This window comes from Podarcis gaigeae (assembly GCF_964106915.1).
Source record: "Podarcis gaigeae genome assembly, chromosome: 2".
NCBI lineage: Eukaryota > Metazoa > Chordata > Lepidosauria > Squamata > Lacertidae > Podarcis > Podarcis gaigeae.
The window spans coordinates 120543244-120560689 of NC_139679.1; the positions used below are offsets into that span (position 1 = coordinate 120543244).

The window sequence follows — 17446 nt, forward strand, 5'->3', positions numbered from 1 at the left end:
AGATCTTTCAGGATCAGTCTTGGCGGCCACCCCCAGTCACTAGTCTAGCTGCTGCATTCTGGATTAATTGCAGTTTCCCAGTCACCTTCAAAGGTAGCCCCACATAGAGCACATTGCAGTAGTCCAAGAGGGAGATAACCAGAGCATGCACCACTCTGGCGAGACAGACAGCGGGCAGGGAGGGTCTCAGCCTGCGTACCAGATGGATTTGTTCAGTGATTGTATTCAGTGTTTTGAGGCTTCTGTCCACAGGCTTTTAGCTATTTCTCTCTTCATTGCAGGTGACAAATCGAAAACCAATAATAAAGGAAAACGAGTTGGAAAAGAGTCACTGGAAAGATGCACAAAGAATGAAAAGCAGAGAAGGAAAAGTGAAGCAGAGAAGATGGGGAGGAATACGCCCCCAGCCTCTCAGGGTAGTAACTACAATGAAATTGCAGTCAAAGGAAAAACAGATATAAGAAACAAAAATAAGTGTCGGGATTATTGGAAAAGTTTCGGTTCTAAAAGAAAATGTAAAGCACATTGCCAAAACTGCAAAGGGGAGAAACCATATAAATGCTTTGAGTGTGGAAAGAGCTTCACGAGAAACTCCACACTCATTTTCCATCGTGGAATTCATAGTGGAGCGAAACCATATAAATGCTTGGAATGTGGAAAGAGCGTTAGTTGCAAACATGGACTCAGTTATCATCAAATAATTCACACAGGGGAGAAACTGTATCAATGTATGGAATGTGGGAAAAGCTTCACTCGGAAGATATATCTTACTAATCACCAAATGGTTCACACAGGGGAGAAGTCTTATAAGTGCCTGGAATGTGGAAAAGGCTTCGCTCAGAGCACCAAGCTCATTTCCCATCAGATAATTCACATTGGGGAGAAACCATATAAATGCCTGGAGTGTGGAAAGGGCTTCAGCTGCAAAAAGAGCGTCACTTATCATCAAAGAATTCACACAGGAGAGAAACCATATACATGCTTAGAATGTGAAAAGAGCTTCATGCATAAGGCAAGCCTCACTTTTCATCAGAGAACTCACACAGGGGAGAAACCATATAAATGCTTGAATTGTGGGAAAAGCTTCACCCATAAGACAAGTCTCACTTTTCATCAGAGAATTCACACAGGGGAGAAACCGTATACGTGCTTGGAATGTGGAAAGAGCTTCGCTCGCAGTGGTGAGCTTTCTTCCCATCAGAGAATTCATACAGGGGAGAAACCGTTTGAATGCTTGGAATGTGGAAAGAGCTTCCGTCACAGTTCTAGCCTTTCTTCCCATCAGAGAATTCATACAGGGGAAAAGCCACATAAATGTCCGGAGTGTGGAAAGAGCTTCACTCGGAAGATACATCTTACTAATCATCAGAGAATCCACACTGGGGAGAAACCATATAAATGCTTGCAATGCGGAAGCTGCTTTATTTCCAAACACAGACTCACTTCCCATGGGAGAATTCACACACAGGACTTACCGTATAAGTGCATGGAATGCGGGAAGAGCTTCATCTTGAAGCAAAGTCTCACCTCGCATCTGAGAATTCACACTGGGGAGAAGCCATACAAATGCTTCCAATGCGGAAAGAGCTTTGGTGGGAAGGCACACCTTCGTTCTCATGAAAGAATTCACACAGGGGAGAAACCATATAAATGTTCTGAGTGTGGAAAGGGTTTCAAAGACAGTTCTAGCCTTCTCTTCCATCAAACAATTCACACCGGGGAGAAACCGTACGAATGCTTGGTGTGTGGAAAGGGGTTCAGAGACAAATCTCACCTTACGAAACATAAAAGAATTCACACAGGGGAGAAGCCATATAAATGCTTAGAATGTGGAAGGAACTTCAGCTGCAAGAAAAGTATCCGTAATCACCAAAGAATTCACATAGGTAAGAAACTATAAAAAAAAAAGTTTGGAAAGAGCTTCAGGAGACGTACACGTTTTTGTTGTCATCAGTGGATTCACAAAGGGCGAAACCATATTAATGTTTGAATATAGAATGGGGTTCAGAAAGAAGATACAACTCACTTCTCAAAAGGATTCACACAAAGGATCATTTATGTAAATACTTAAGAAGGTGTGGCCTTTACATTGCCACAGAAGAGACATCTTACTGATCATCAAAGAATTCACAATGGAGAGAGACTGTATAAATGATTGGATTATGGAAAGGGCTTCATCTGCAAAAAAGTTTCATTTCCCGTCAGAGAATTCATACAAGGGGAAAAGAGAAGTTTGCTGTGTGTGTTGTCGGGGATTGGTTGGAAGCAGAGCAATGGTGGAGGAACCGGCTGTGGAACCATCAAGGGAAGAAGGCTCAGAGCCCAGGGATTGGTTGTGGGACAACAATGAGTGGTCAGAGGGAGAAGGGGGAGAAGTCTGGGAGAAGAAGTCGGAAGCTGAAGAGGTAACAGGGCTTAGTGAGCTGGGAGAGTCTGTGGCAGAAAGAAGACCAGAATCAGGGGGGGAAGCTAAAGCAGGTGAATAGGAGGAGGGATGTAAAGAGGTAGAAATGTGAAGACTCACAGATGTCTTCCCCTCCTGCTGCGACAAGCTCCTCTCCCAGAACCAAAAGAGGCATGAAAAGGGAGGAGCAAAGAAGGACATACAGGCACAGTCTCTGATTGCTTGGGAAAAGCTCTGGAGATGGCTCCCCACATAGACAGCTGTGAGAAGGCAGGGGCCTTTAGTCTCGGCAACTGGTTTCATGGGTTATAAAAAAAAAAGGTAAAGCACTCCTGGACGATTAAGTCTAGTCAAAGGCGACTATGGGGTTTCAGCGCTCATCTTGCTTTCAGGCTGAGGGAGCTGGTGTTTGTCCACACACAGCTTTCTGGGTCATGTGGCCAGCAGGACTAAACTGCTTCTGGCACAACGGGACACCGTGACAGAAACCAGAGCGCACGGAAACACCGTTTACCTTCCCACCACAGTGGTACCTATTTATCTACTTGTACTGGTGTGCTTTAGAACTGCTAGGTTGGCAGGAGCTGGGAAAGAACAACAGGAGCTCACCTCGCCGCGGGGATTCGAACTGCCGACCTTCTGATCGGCAAGCTCATGAGGCTCAGTGGTTTAGACCACAGCGCCACCCGCGTCATGCGGTAATGGGGTAACACATACAGGGAATGAACTGCTGTGCTCATTAAGGCTGACACTCAGCCCAGTCTGTGAAGATCATGTTTTGCTAATAAAGAGATAATTCCAGCTTTGGACTGTGATTTCCTGGCCGGTGTTTGCTCAATGACGTGTGCAGGAAATGTTTTAGAAGAAGGCGCAAACTCCAGTCACCATCAAAGAATTCCTAAAGTGGGAGAGAGTGTGTTATAATTTGACATTGTTATTATGAGGCTATTACTGGATTATTGTAATTGGAAAACTAATAAAATCATTATAAGATATAAAAACATAATAAAACGCCAAATGTTAAAAACTTAAGGGCAGGATGTGAGGAGAGAAGGAAGTGGCTTTAAGGATCCAGCGCTGAGTTTAAAGACGTCGGGAGGTCAGGTCCCAGAATGTAAGTTTATCAGAAGTCAGGTATGTTGAGGGATCTCCCAGCTCACTTCGCCAGGTCTGCCCCAAACGGTAGACCTGTTGCTGGCTGGTAGTTCTTTTTGTTCACCACAAAAAGGTATAGCCTTTTCAGGCTTTGCCTTCGGGTGGGAAGAGCATTGCGCCCGGGAAGGAAGTGGGAGTCAAATAGACACTCAAGGGATAATTCAGAGAAAGAGCTTGATACGGAAGGGGGGGCATGTCTTCTTCACCTTCTTCTTCGCTACAATATATCAATTTATTTCCAATTGTCAATGTCAAAAGGGACTAAAATCTATAAAATTCATAGAAAATCAATGTGCCAATTTGCTCAATTTCTCTAGGACTCCATCACACCTCCCCTGTCCTCCATAATCCCTCAAGCAAGGTGTCAAGACCCTAATCCTGCCAAATCACTCTGCCAAGCCTTTCCTCCAGGAAATGCCAGTACATGGACCATTGTCTTCTCATCACCGGTACTCAGGATGTGCTTATCTGCGCATATCTCCAGCTCTGCATATTCCCCCCTCCCTCCTCCTTATGTTAATCCGATGTAACCCAACCTCTCCTTAATGTATTCATGATGTAATCTGTGTAACCCAACCTTTCCTTAATATATTCATGATGTAACTGGGATGTATTTTGCACTGTATTCTGGGACATGGAGGGAGTTTCAAAAGTTCATGTCACCCCTTTCTCGCTGTTCAATCTCGTCTTGAACCTGTTGCGCAATAAACTCGGATCTTCTGTAATTTGCTCCTGTGCCCGGCTGAGCTCATTTTCTTCCCCAGGGACCCGCGGACACTTAGTCCGACGAGCTGGGTGGCAGAGTAGCCCCGCACCCAGATTTTAGCCGTAACAAGCTTTATTGCTACTATCCGGGCTGGTAGAAGGAGTAAGCGTGATAACTCACAAGCTTAGCACAAGTTTTGCAGCCATTTGCACAGAGCATATATCCCCTCCAGTTCCCTCTCCTTTCTCCCCCTCTTCAGGAGCCCTGCCCCATGATGAGTTTTCCTGATCATGAACAGAAACTCCTGTCTTGTGAAAACAAAAAAATTTCCTTCCAGTAGCACCTTAAAGACCAACTAAGTTAGTTCTTGGTATTAGCTTTCGTGTGCATGCACACTTCTTTAGATACACTGAAACAGATGTTACCAGACCCTTCTATATAGTGAGAAGGTGGGGAGGGGTATTACTCAGAAGGGTGGTGGGAATGGGTGATAGGCAGATAGCTGTGATGAGCCTGTTGACGACTCTTAACGACTGCAATAGGTCTTACAGGAAAAAGCAAGGGGTGAGAAGGTGAAAAATGGCTTTGTCATGTATAATGAGATAAGAATCCAATGTCTTTGTTCAGACCAGGTCTCTCCATGGTTTTAAGTTTGGTAATAAGTTGCAATTCAGCAGCTTCTCTTTCCAGTCTATTTCTGAAATTCCTTTGTAGTAAAACAGCTACTTTGAGATCTTGTATAGAATGTCCTGGGAGATTGAAGTGTTCTCCTACTGGTTTCTCTGTCTCCTGGCATCTTGTGAGAAAAGCTGAAGCTGTGGATTTTAGAAGAGAGAAAGGGGAATTTTGGGGCCTAGCTACAGTTTTTGAGGCCTGGGGTGATTTTACAGACAGGATTTGGGTATCCTGTCTCTTCAAAGTGAGTGAAATGTAAATCTGCTTGCTCCCTTTAGTTTCTCCAACACCCTATGGAGATACGAGGCCACATATGGTCAAATCTCCTCACAGTAATAATAATAATAAAAAATTATTTATATCCCGCCCTCCCCAGCCGAAGCTGGTCTCAGAGCAGCTAACAACAATAAAAGTAACACAGCATTCTAAAATCAATTCATTTTAAAATCAATTCAAAATCAAATTAATGGCAACCATTAGGCTAGAGTTCTGTGAGGATTACCAAAGGAGAGGGTCAGACTGTGCCTTGGCCAACAACACAGCCTTTCGTGAGCAACTTTCTGGGGGCCGCATGGTAGGAGGGGCCGATGGTAGGAGGGGCCAAAGGCAAAAGTGACCGATTGATGGAGGTGACATTTGTACAATAGGCTGAAATTCAGTCAGACACACACCGACAAAGAGGCTTAATCCCACTTCCAGAGCGATTTCGGCTTCCCCTAAGGAATCCTTGGGAACTGCAGTTTACCACTCCCAGCACCCTGAACAAACTACAGTTCCCAGGATTCTTTGAGGGGGGGAGAGTTATGCATTTTAAACACATGGTGTGTATGTAGCCAAAGAACACCACAAAAGAGGTGTGGAGCACGACTGGTGAAGGCGTTTGGCCTCCAGAACTGAGGTTCCCCCACTATGACCAGCTACAATTTCAAGCATGATGAATTCATTCAGGACTTTTATGGCTGGTTGTGTGTGTGTGGTGCAAAAAAAAGGGGGGGCGGACAGAAGGAAACAGCCAATCTGGAGGTGCAGCAATCCCGACTTTACTTGTTTTAACACGTCCCCTAAAGTTCTTCCCGTTCAAAATGGTTCTCAATGTCAGAGCTGAACGATGGGGGTGGAGACGCTCCTTCAGGTATACAGGACCGAGGCCGTTTAGGGCTTTAAAGGTCAGCACCAACACTTTGAATTGTGCTCGGAAACGGACTGGGAGCCAATTAAGATCTTTCAGGACCAGTCTTGGCGGCCACCCCAGTCACCAGTCTAACTGCCGCATTCTGGATTAATTGCAGTTTCCCAGTCGCCTTCAAAGGTAGCCCCACATAGTGCACATTGCAGTAGTCTAAGTGGGAGATAACCAGAGCATGCACAACTCTGGAAAGACAGTCCGCGGGCAGGTAGGGTCTCAGCCTGCGTCCCAGATGGAGCTGGTAAACAGCTGCCCTGGACACGGATTTGACTTGCGCCTCCATGGACAGCTGTGAGTCCAAAATGACTCCCAGTCTGCGGACCTGGTCCTTCAGGGGCACAGTTACCCCATTCAGGATCACGAAGTCCTCCACACCAGCCCGCCTCCTGTCCCCCAAAAACAGTACTTCTGTATTGTCAAGATTCAACCTCAATCCGTTAGCCACCAGCCATCCTCCAACCTGACACACTAACCACTGCACACCACTGCTGGCTTTAAAAGAGGACTGGAGGAACTCATGGACGGCCAGGCCATCTGTGGCTGCTATTAGTGATGCCTCTGGGAATCTAAGGAGGGTTGGAGTCCAACGCTCTAACCACTGCACAGCACCACACGGGCTCTGTGAAGTCAGCTCCTTGCGTTGGCAGAGAACGAGACTCTTAAATCTCAAGGCCGTGGGTTCAAGCCCCACATCGGGCAAAAGAAATCCCTGCATCGCAATGGGGTTGGACTAGATGACCCCTGGGTCCCTTCCAATTCGACAGTTCTATGGCTCCATGACGGGCACCCCCAAACTCAGCCCTCCAGATGTTTTGGGACTACAATTCCCATCGTCCCTAACCACTGGTCCTGTTAGCTAGGGATGATGGGAGTTGCCTGCTCTATGACATAAAATGTGGCTCACGGCCGGCCTTTTCCACGCCTCCCTGACTTGACCCAGTTGATGGCGTTTTTAAAAACCTGATTATGCTTTGGACACACCCTGCCCCCAGTCCTTGCTCCCTGGATAGCTGTTGCTTAGAGCGTGGTGGCGATAACGGCAAGGTTGCTGGTTCGATCCTCGTCTGGGGCAGCTGCCTGTTCCTGCGTTGCAAGGGGGTTGGACTGGATGATCCTCAAGGTCCCTTCCGAGGCCACAATTCCACGACACTACGATTCTACGCATGGCTATGGCCCGGCCTACCTCACAGGGTTGTTGTGAGGATAAAATGGGGAGGGCAGGAGAACCAAGTGTGTGGTATGGGGGTTGTTGGAGGAAAAATCTTTGGATATATACCGTATTTTTTGCCCAAGACGCACCTGACCATAAGACGCACCTAGTTTTTAGAGGAGGAAACCAAGAAAAAAAATATTATGAACGAAACAGTGGATGTATGTTTTTTGTGGTTCATGCTGTGGCCACAGACATGTGATTTGACTGTGAGTTTGGGGTAGCCTAGTGCAAAAATCCTGAGGATCCATGTGGATCCGTGCTTTGTAACCACATTTCTGCGCCATTGCGGCCCCACAAAACAGTGGATGCGTGTGTGCTATGTGATCTGATGGTGAATTTGGGGTGACCCATTGCAAAAATCCTGAGGATCTATGTGGATCCGTGCTTTGTAACCACGTAAAAAACAGCCTTGTGGCGGGGCTGTTTCCATGGGCTATGTTCGTTCGGAACCTGAAGTGCGCCTGCAAAACACCCATCTGCCTTTCCTCCTTGGCGGCTGCTTTGAGAGGCGGGTCTTCAAAGGGTTAAAACGAAGCGAGCTCGATTCCTAGAGAAGAAGTGAATTGGGAGTGGGGGGGGGGGAGGAGGAGGAGGCGTCCTCTGCAGCCAAAGCACCTCCTCTCTGAAGCCCCTTTTCCTGCCTGGCTTTTCCACTTGGGAGGGTCATCTCCAAATGCTGCATCTGCAATCTGGTGAGCCCCCCCCTTCCCATTGCACAGGTGCCCCAGGGAGAGGGTGCCCACGGGGGGGCTGTTTATCCCATCCCCCCCAAATCAGGGAGTGGGGCTCCCTCCAGCAAGGCCAGGAAGCCGCTGGCGGTGCGCTGTGTCTGCATCTCTTGAGACGGCCAATGCATTTCCGGGGGTTGGTCTAGATGACACCAAGGGACTCCTTTCCAGCTCTGCGGTTCTAAGAATTGTGCATTGCGCTGCGATTAGAATTAATGCCCCTCCAATATCACACACCGGACGCAGGTGGCACTGTGGATTAAACCGGCTTGCCGATCAGAAGGTCGGTGGTTCGAATCCCCGCGACGGGGTGAGCTCCCTTTGCTCGGTCCCTGCTCCTGCCAACCTAGCAGTTCGAAAGCACGTCAATTGCAAGTAGATAAATAGGTACCACTCCAGTGGGAAGGTTAACGTGGCATTTCCGTACGCTGCTCTGGTTCACCAGAAGCGGCTTAGTCATGCTGGCCACATGACCTGGAAGCTGCACGCCGGCTCCCTCAGCCAGTAAAGTGAGATGAGCACTGCAACCCCAGAGTCGGTCACGTCTGGACCTAATGGTCAGGGCTCCCTTTACCTTTATTTAATAACACACACGATGGCAATTCAGACATCAGCTCCTGAGATGCGTGCGCAGGACTTTCATTCAGATCCCTGGGGTTGGACTAGATGACCCCCCAGGGTCCCTTCCAATGCCACGCTTCTACGCTTCTAACAGAAAGCACTTAACTTGAAAACTGGCAAGCCATCAAACCCAGCAAAGGAAAACCCGGCTGAAAATCAGCAAGCGTTTACTTGCTGTTGTTCCATTTTGTGAAGCGCAAACGCCTGGCCTTCAGCCCAGGATCGCAAGGCGGTTTATTTATGAATTAAAGGAGAATGGGAAAAAAATAGGGATCCGAAAAACCCAGCTGGGAGAAGCACCCTGTGACAGAGCAGGATTGCAGGAGAGGCCAGGAAACCCTCTTTCCCTCCCCCACCCCCACCCATAGGTGCTGAATTGTAGGAGATCTATGAGTTTTTCAGCTTCAAAACCATAGGTGGGAAGAGTTGCTGTTAGTGAGATGTACCATACTGGCCCAAATATAAGCCACACTCCCCCCACCCCAATTCTGATCATGAAAAGTTAAAAGTGCAGCTTATATTCCAGAATTTACGCTGCTGGCAAAGTTGCTCCCCCCCAAGTAGCCTATATTCAGGTGTGACATATTTGGGCCAATATGGTAAATATAGATTTGGAAAGGAGCTGGATGGATGGATTCAACCTACCCTATGTCACAGGAAAGGGTAGACAAGATCCTGATCCAGACCTTTCGGCGAGCTGTTTGGCCTCTGCATTTGTTCTTAAGGGGTTTATCTGTTATTGCTGGTGTTGTATTGCATAATTAAAATTATTATTATTATTATTATTATTATTATTATTATTATTATTATTATTAATTTATTTGTACCCTGCCCATCTGGGCAGCTTCCACTCTGGGCGGCTTCCACAAAGACAAAAAATACACTAAGATGTCACACATTACTGTTATTTTTCTTTATTACAATTCTATGCCCATCTTTATTACAAGATGGGTGACACCTGGCTTGAGAGCAGTACATGTGAAAAGGATCTAGGAGTCTTGGTTGACCACAAACTTGACATGAGCCAACAGTGTGACGCGGCAGCTAAAAAAGCCAATGCAATTCTGGGCTGCATCAATAGGAGTATAGCATCTAGATCAAGGGAAGTAATAGTGCCACTGTATTCTGCTCTGGTCAGACCTCACCTGGAGTACTGTGTCCAGTTCTGGGCACCACAGTTCAAGAAGGACACTGACAAACTGGAACGTGTCCAGAGGAGGGCAACCAAAATGGTCAAAGGCCTGGAAACGATGCCTTATGAGGAACGGCTAAGGGAGCTGGGCATGTTTAGCTTGGAGAAGAGGAGGTTAAGGGGTGATATGATAGCCATGTTCAAATATATACAAGGATGTCACATAGAGGAGGGAGAAAGGTTCTTTCTGCTGCTCCAGAGAAGCGGACACGGAGCAATGGATCCAAACTACAAGAAAGAAGATTCCACCTAAACATTAGGAAGAACTTCCTGACAGTAAGAGCTGTTTGACAGTGGAATTTGCTGCCCAGGAGTGTGGTGGAGTCTCCTTCTTTGGAGGTCTTTAAGCAGAGGCTTGACAACCATATGTCAGGAGTGCTCTGATGGTGTTTCCTGCTTGGCAGGGGGTTGGACTCCATGGCCCTTGTGGTCTCTTCCAACTCTAGGATTCTATGATTCTATGCCGTCCTTCCTCTGAGGACCACAGGGCGGTTTACAATAGAAAAACACACAAATGCATAACATAATAGCAAAATAAACCATAAGCCTCTCCCCCCATGACTAAAATGGGGAGGGGGTATATCTTCAGCAGCAATTTAAGTTTTAAGCATGTGTGGAATAAGCAGATTAATCAACTGTGTGCAAGCAATGCAGTGAATCCGATTGACATTGCTTTTGTTGAGTGGCAATTTTGGTTTAAACCAGTGGTTGCCAACCTTTTTTTTGCCATGCCCCACCTAAGCATCTCTAAAATCCCAGTCCCACCCCCACCCCCGTGACATATAATTCTTATTATTCAAAAAGTGAATTCCTATTCATGTGGAGGAAGCCTAAAAGGCCATTAACTGTTAATAACTCATTCTTGAATTGCCCCCCTTAAAAATCAAATTGCCCCCCTGTTGGGAACCATGGGTTTAAACCAACTCCAGTGTTATTTACTTACTCTATCAGTCAAAGAGGGCCAGATTTGATGAAGTGAAGGGCCATAAGGGCCGACTAAAGTTGTGACCTTGTTGAGATATTTTTATGGTTAAAGTTGTTGAGTTTTTTTTAGCACTGAAGTTATTGAGGTTTTTTTAGGATTTTACCCCAGGAAATAAACTGCCGCAGGGGGCTGGATTAAACCGACCAGTGGGCCAGATTAGGCCCCCGAAATGGATGTGCCTGCTCTAAGTGAAGCTGGAGGAGAAGGTGGCAACAGTCATGGAGAAAACGGGGGCGGGGGGGCAATCTTATTTTCCCTTTCTGCCCTCCAATCTCTTTGAATGCCAGCATTCATCAGCCTTTCCTTCCAGGAGAAAGAAGACCTGGTTGCGAATAGGATTGGGCGACATCTGGTTTTTAACATCGTGATATATCACCAGCTAAAAAATGCGATATACCAACATATCAGGATGTCTGAAATAAGGATGGAGCTATGTAGAGTCATTGGCCGGCTTCAGTTTTTCCTGCATCGTGATTTTTGCAAAGCGCGTGCACACACACACACACACTGTTTTGCGATATATTTCCAGGTCAAAAATTATAAATCACGATATAGACTTGAAAACTGGGTTTGGACGATATATGGCCCTGGCTGAGAGCCATGCTCCTTTAACTAATACAGGGAATCTTTTTACTGACAACGTGATAATTCTAACATGGAAAAAATGTCTTGGCTTTGCAGGACTTGGTTGCAAAGAGACCAATGAGAACAGCCTTTGCCCTGAGAAATAGACCAAAAAAGGCTGAGGCTTCCTTGGTGCCCAGATCAAATATGGCTGCCCTTGAAGTGGGAAGAGACCACAATTCTATCAAGATTTGGAGCAGTGGGAGATTCTGGGAAAGAGCCATGCAGGAGATCCTGGGCGAGGAGGATGCCCTCAGCTCAGACATACAGTGCCAGCGTTTCAGGCGATTCCGCTACCAGGAGGCCGAGGGACCCCGAGAGGTTTGCAGCCGACTCCACCACCTTTGCCGTCAGTGGCTGAAGCCAGAGAGACACACCAAGGCTCAGATCCTGGATTTAGTGATCCTGGAGCAGCTCCTGGCTGTCCTCCCCCCGGAGATGGAGAACTGGGTCAGGGAATGTGGAGCAGAGACCAGTTCCCAGGCGGTGGCCCTGGCAGAAGGTTTCCTCCTGAGCCGCGCAGAGGACAGAAAGCAGGCAGAGCAGCAGGTGAGAGTGTTTCATCTTGATTATGGATGTGTCCTCCAAAATATGTTGAATTAAAAATTACCATCATACCCAATAATAATATTTTATTTACACCCCGCCCATCTGGCTGGGTCTCCCCAGCCACTCTGGGAGGCTCCCAATAGGATATTAAAAACATGATAAAACATCAAACATTAAAAACTTCCATAAACAGGGCTGCCTTCAGATGTCTTTTAAAAGACACATAGTTGTTTATCTCCTTGACATCTGATGGGAGGGTGTTCCACAGGGCGGGCGCCACCACCGAGAAAGCCCTCTGCCTGGTTCCCTCACTTCTCACAGGGAGGGAACCGCCAGAAGGCCCTTGGAGCTGGACCTCAGTGTCCGGGCAGAACAATGGGGGTGGAGGCACTCCTTCAGGTATACTGGGCCGAGGCCGTTTTGGGCTTCAAAGGTCAGCACCAACACTTTGAATTGTGCTCGGAAACATACTGGGAGCCAATGTAGGTCCTGCAGGACCCTGAACATTGTCTGTATTTGCTGGGGCTGGTGGTGTTTGGAATCTGCAGGGAACCCTTGAGTTTGAAACTCCCAAGGTTTTCGGAATGGAAGGGTTGTTATGAAAAAATCTCTGTTCATTTTCCTACTTTCACTGGAAATCAGCCGAACAGGAATTTCCTTTAGGTTTCTGCCTTTGTCATCCCTTTTTTTAATTCTTCTCCCCATGTGATGTCTTCTTATCCCTATTGCAGTTTCGGGTTAAGGATCCAGCGACAGAAATGAGGACTGATTTCCCTAAAGCAGAGAGGGCTGTATCCGTCAAAGGTCAGAGGTCACCAGGTACGGATTCAAGGCTTCTATTTCAGTTTGTTTTCTCTCTGCATATTTTGAAGGAAGCCAGAGATGGGTTTTCACACGATCAAAATATATAGTATAAACTGCTGGAATGCACTCATCATATAGGACCTTTCCTAAATGAGACATGCAGTCGCTCAATCTCCAAGGTACGCATGTTTTAATAGGTTCGTGGCACATTTGTCTCTCGCAGGTGACAGAATGAAGCCACACATATCTGCTCAGACATCTCTTCTTTGCGGTGTTGAAGAAGGAGCAGCTGTGAAACCAGATCAGGTAGGAGGATAAATCACTGGGGGAAAGAGGCTGGTCCCCTCTCCGGTCCTAAACAGATCTCTCTCTTAGATTCTGTCAAAGCTGCCGCTAATGCTTGTGTCTGCCCCCCCCAAAAAAACCATTTAAATATTGAGAATAATGACCAGCCACTTCACCACAACTAGTATTTTGGTTGCAGCTAGTCGATAATCTTTGTGCAATGTGCAAGGAGAAAAAACATTTTCTGTTTCTTTCAGGGTCTGGTATCCTTTGAGGATGTGGCTGTGTGGTTTACAGAAGAAGAGTGGGATCTGCTGGATCCTGACCAGAGAGCTCTGCATAACCAAGTCATGGAGGAGAGCCTTTGGATTCTGTTCTCTCTCGGTGAGGCTCTCTCTTGGATCATAATCTCTGTTTCATAATTCAGAATTTCTTTATATAGTGAAACTCGGTATTCTGGCGTAGCTCAGCATACCTGCCTGTACGGTAAATGTTGAAAGGACGCTCTCTGAATACACACCCTCCACTTTTGCCATTCTTAGCAATGGCCTGACTGGTTTAAACTGGCCAGGCTTTTTCAGAATGGAAGTTTCAGAGCTGATACGAAAGTGGAACTAGCATCTCAGCTATTTCCTGGTTGGCTGGAAAGACGACGGATGTCAGAAGATGGAGCAGGTTTCTTGATTGTGCCAAACAGCAATCCATGGCAGAAAAAAGGCTGGGATTTCCTGGTTTCAAGTGCCCACAAATAAGAGATTCTTTTGCCTCTCAAGAAACATCTGACCAGGAGTCAAGTATGCTCTCTTTCAGAGCCTACATCCATTTCCCCCAATTCTCCCCAATAAAAAAGTTATATATGTATATATTTCCCCACATTTGGCTTGAAAGACCCTTGTTTGGAGTTCTCACTAAACCTTTTCCTCACATGCTCATATGCTGTATCTAACCTCCACTTTGGTTCCATCATACATTGTCAGGTTTCTGTACAGCTTTTTATTTTGGGCCTTGGGATGGCTTTGTTTATATTTTTCCTATAGGTGGTGTGAAGGGAGGAGCACCAAAAATGGGACTCAGATACTCCCTCCTACAGATGGGCAGACCAGGTTATGGAACGAGGATCTTCCTCGCTATTGGGTTCCTATTGTGATTTTTTTTTGGGGGGGTGAGGTTTGAGGACCCTTACAGGACCAGGACAGCCAAAATAGTGCCCTCTTAAGGTTTTTGGATTCTAGTTTCCATCATTCCTGAGCATTGCGTTTGTGGCTGGGGCTGACAGGAATGGGAGTGGTTACCCTAATTTATGAAAAAGTGTTTGGCCTAAAAAAGTCTGGGATACTCTGCCATTTCCCCCATATCTATCCTCCAGTTGCTTCTTTCGCAACTAACAGTTTGGAAGAGATGATGATGATGATGATGATAATTATTATTATTATTATTATTATTATACCCCGCCCATCTGGCTGGGTTTCCCCAGCCATTCTGGGCAGCTCCGAGCAGAATATTAAAAACACAATAAAACATCAAACATTAAAAACTTCCCTAAACAAGGCTGCTTTCAGGTGTCTTCTAAAAGTCAGATAGTTGTTTATTTCCTTGACATCTGATGGGAGGGTGTTTCACAGGGTGGGTGTCACTACCGAGAAGGCCCTCTGTCTGGTTCCTTGTAACCTCACTTCTCACAATGAGGGAACCGCCAGAAGGCCCTTGAAGCTGCATCTCAGTGTCCGGGCTGAATGATGGGGGTGGAGACACTCCTTCAGGTATACAGGACTGAGGCCGTTTAGGGCTTTCAAGGTCAGCACCAACACTTTGATTGTGCTCGGAAACATACTGGAAACCAATGTAGATGACGCATGGTTCTTCCATTTACCTGTACAACAACCTTGTGAAGTAGGCCGAGGTGAGTGTGATTAGCCCAAGATCACCCGACGAATTTCCTGTCTGAGCTAGAAGCTGAACTCAACAGCCTATATAGCACAGCAGCTGGAATTAATCTGTGGTCAGGCCTGCCTCCCATCTAAATCCTTCCAGCTCTTCCTTGATCACAAGTGTTGAAGCTGCTCAGTGATATGAGACTATGTTTTCCCCTCAGGCTCTTATCCGCTTCTCTCTCTCTTCGTTGCAGAAGGTGACGAAAGGGAAACCCAGAATAAGGGAGATCTACTTGGGAAAGAGACATCGGAAAGGGAGGGACGTGAAGGGAAGAGGAGAAATAAATCGTCCGCTTCTCGGGGATGTGACTACCGTGAAATTGCGGCCCGAGAAGGAACCGATGAGAGAAAGGAAACAGGGATACCCAGTGTGAACAGGAGAAGTCTCCATTCTAAAAGGGGACGTAAACCCAGCATCAAAACCCACCCAAGGGAGAATTCCTACGAACACTCGGATTGCGGAACGAGCATCATTCGTGTCGCTTCCCTTCAAGGAATTCACGGCACGGAGAAACCCTATATTTGCGCCGAGTGTGGGAAAAGCTTCTCTTACACTTCTGGCCTTATTTCTCACCGAAGGGTTCACACGGGGGAGAAGCCATATCGGTGCTTGGAATGCGGAAAGACCTTCAGCCAGAAGAAACACCTCACCAACCACCGGGCGATACACACGGAGGAAAAACCGTACCGGTGCTTAGAGTGTGGGCGGAGCTTCAACTGCCGCTATAATCTGATTCGGCACCAGAGGATCCACACCGGGGAGAAACCATATCAGTGCCCGGATTGTGGGAGGGGCTTCCGGCACAGCTCCACCCTCTCTTCCCACCAGAGGCTTCACACCGGGGAGAAACCCTATCCGTGCCCCGAGTGCGGGAAGCGCTTCAGGGATCGCTCTCACCTGTATTCCCACCAGAAAATTCACACGGGAGAGAAACCGTACGCGTGTTTGGAATGCGGGAAGCGCTTCTACCAGAAGAAGCACCTACGTAAGCATCAGGGAATTCACACGGAGGTGAAGCCGCACAGGTGCGTGGAGTGCGGAAAGGGCTTCCGCTGCCGTTTCAAGCTAACCCGCCACCAAAGGACCCACACGGGGGAGAAGCAGTATCGGTGCTTGGAGTGCGGAAAGAGCTTCAAATGCAGCGCCGCCCTTTGTTCCCATGAAAGGATCCACACAGGGGAGAAGCCATTTCAGTGCCCCGAGTGCGAGAAGTCCTTCAGAGCGAAGTCTCACCTGTATTCCCACAAAAGGATTCACACGGGGGAGAAACCCTACCCGTGTCTGGAATGCGGGAAGGCCTTCCGGCGGCAGGAGCACCTCGCCAACCACCAAGCGTTGATTCACACGGCGAATAAGCCCTATAAATGCCTGGAGTGTGGAAAGAGCTTCAGCCAGGCTATTTACCTTACGTACCATCAGAGCATTCACACGGGGGATAAATCGTATCCGTGCTTGGAGTGCGGGAAGAGCTTCTACAGCCAGAAAAGCCTCAGTTCTCATCAAAGAGCTCACAAAAGGAACTGCAAGAAGATCAAACCTCTCCATTCTGAAGGAAATCAGCCCTGAGTGCTCACTGGAAGGACAGATCGTGAAGCTGAGGCTCCAATACTTTGGCCACCTCATGAGAAGAGAAGACTCCCTGGGAAAGACCCTGATGTTGAGAAAGATGGAGGGCCCAAGGAGAAGGGGATGACAGAGGACGAGATGGTTGGACAGTGTTCTCGAAGCTACCAGCATGAGTTTGACCAAACTGCGGGAGGCAGTGGAAGACAGGAGGGCTTGGCGTGCTCTGGTCCATGGGGTCACCAAGAGTCGGACACGACTAAACGACTAAACAACAACTTTTAAAAAAGGGGAGTGGGGGAGAGAATTTGAGTAGAAACACAAACTTCTGTTGTCGTAAAGCGGGGAGCAGTATTTATTCTTGATGTGTTTTTTAAAAGCTTCAGTGGTAATGCACACAGGGGAGAAGCTGTGCTTCCGCAAAGGAACAAATTATCGTGAAAGTGAATTCTTTAATTTGCCCTAAGTAAAGCAAGGGGGTACGGAACAAACAGAATGCTAGAGGGTCAAGATCCCATTTGCGAATATTTATTTCCAATTTATCAGTGGAAGAGGTGAAGGCATTTTTTAGTTTCTGAAACTTGTAATCCCTGCAAAGAGAAATCAGCAGCATCTTCTATGTGATAAAGAGCAACAATATTCATGTAAAATAAAACAGTGTCTTCACAAGGGATGATCAAGTGTGAAATGAACTGTATTAAAATGTCTGCATCTGTCGCATTCCAAGATCCTGCAAGATCAAAATTAACAATTAAGGATTGCTGAATCCAGCTTGGCCACACCTAAGCTCCACAAGCTTCTTTCTTAAAACTGTAGCAAATCCA

At 47.0% G+C, this 17446-nt stretch overlaps 1 protein-coding gene across 1 annotated transcript in view; it reads left to right on the forward strand.

Moving 5' to 3' along the window:
- LOC310835940 (uncharacterized protein) overlaps positions 1-17241 on the forward strand; it is a 59090-nt gene extending 41849 nt beyond the window's left edge. Inside the window, exons 6-13 of the mRNA XM_083720895.1 lie at positions 282-1886; positions 6774-6822; positions 7968-8031; positions 11547-12038; positions 12770-12857; positions 13066-13148; positions 13385-13511; positions 15253-17241. Coding sequence (XP_083577021.1) covers positions 282-1886; positions 6774-6822; positions 7968-8031; positions 11547-12038; positions 12770-12857; positions 13066-13148; positions 13385-13511; positions 15253-16625 — 3881 coding nt within the window. The 3' untranslated portion in view covers positions 16626-17241. The remainder of the gene's footprint in view (positions 1-281; positions 1887-6773; positions 6823-7967; positions 8032-11546; positions 12039-12769; positions 12858-13065; positions 13149-13384; positions 13512-15252) is intronic.
- Positions 17242-17446: the final 205 nt, after the last annotated feature.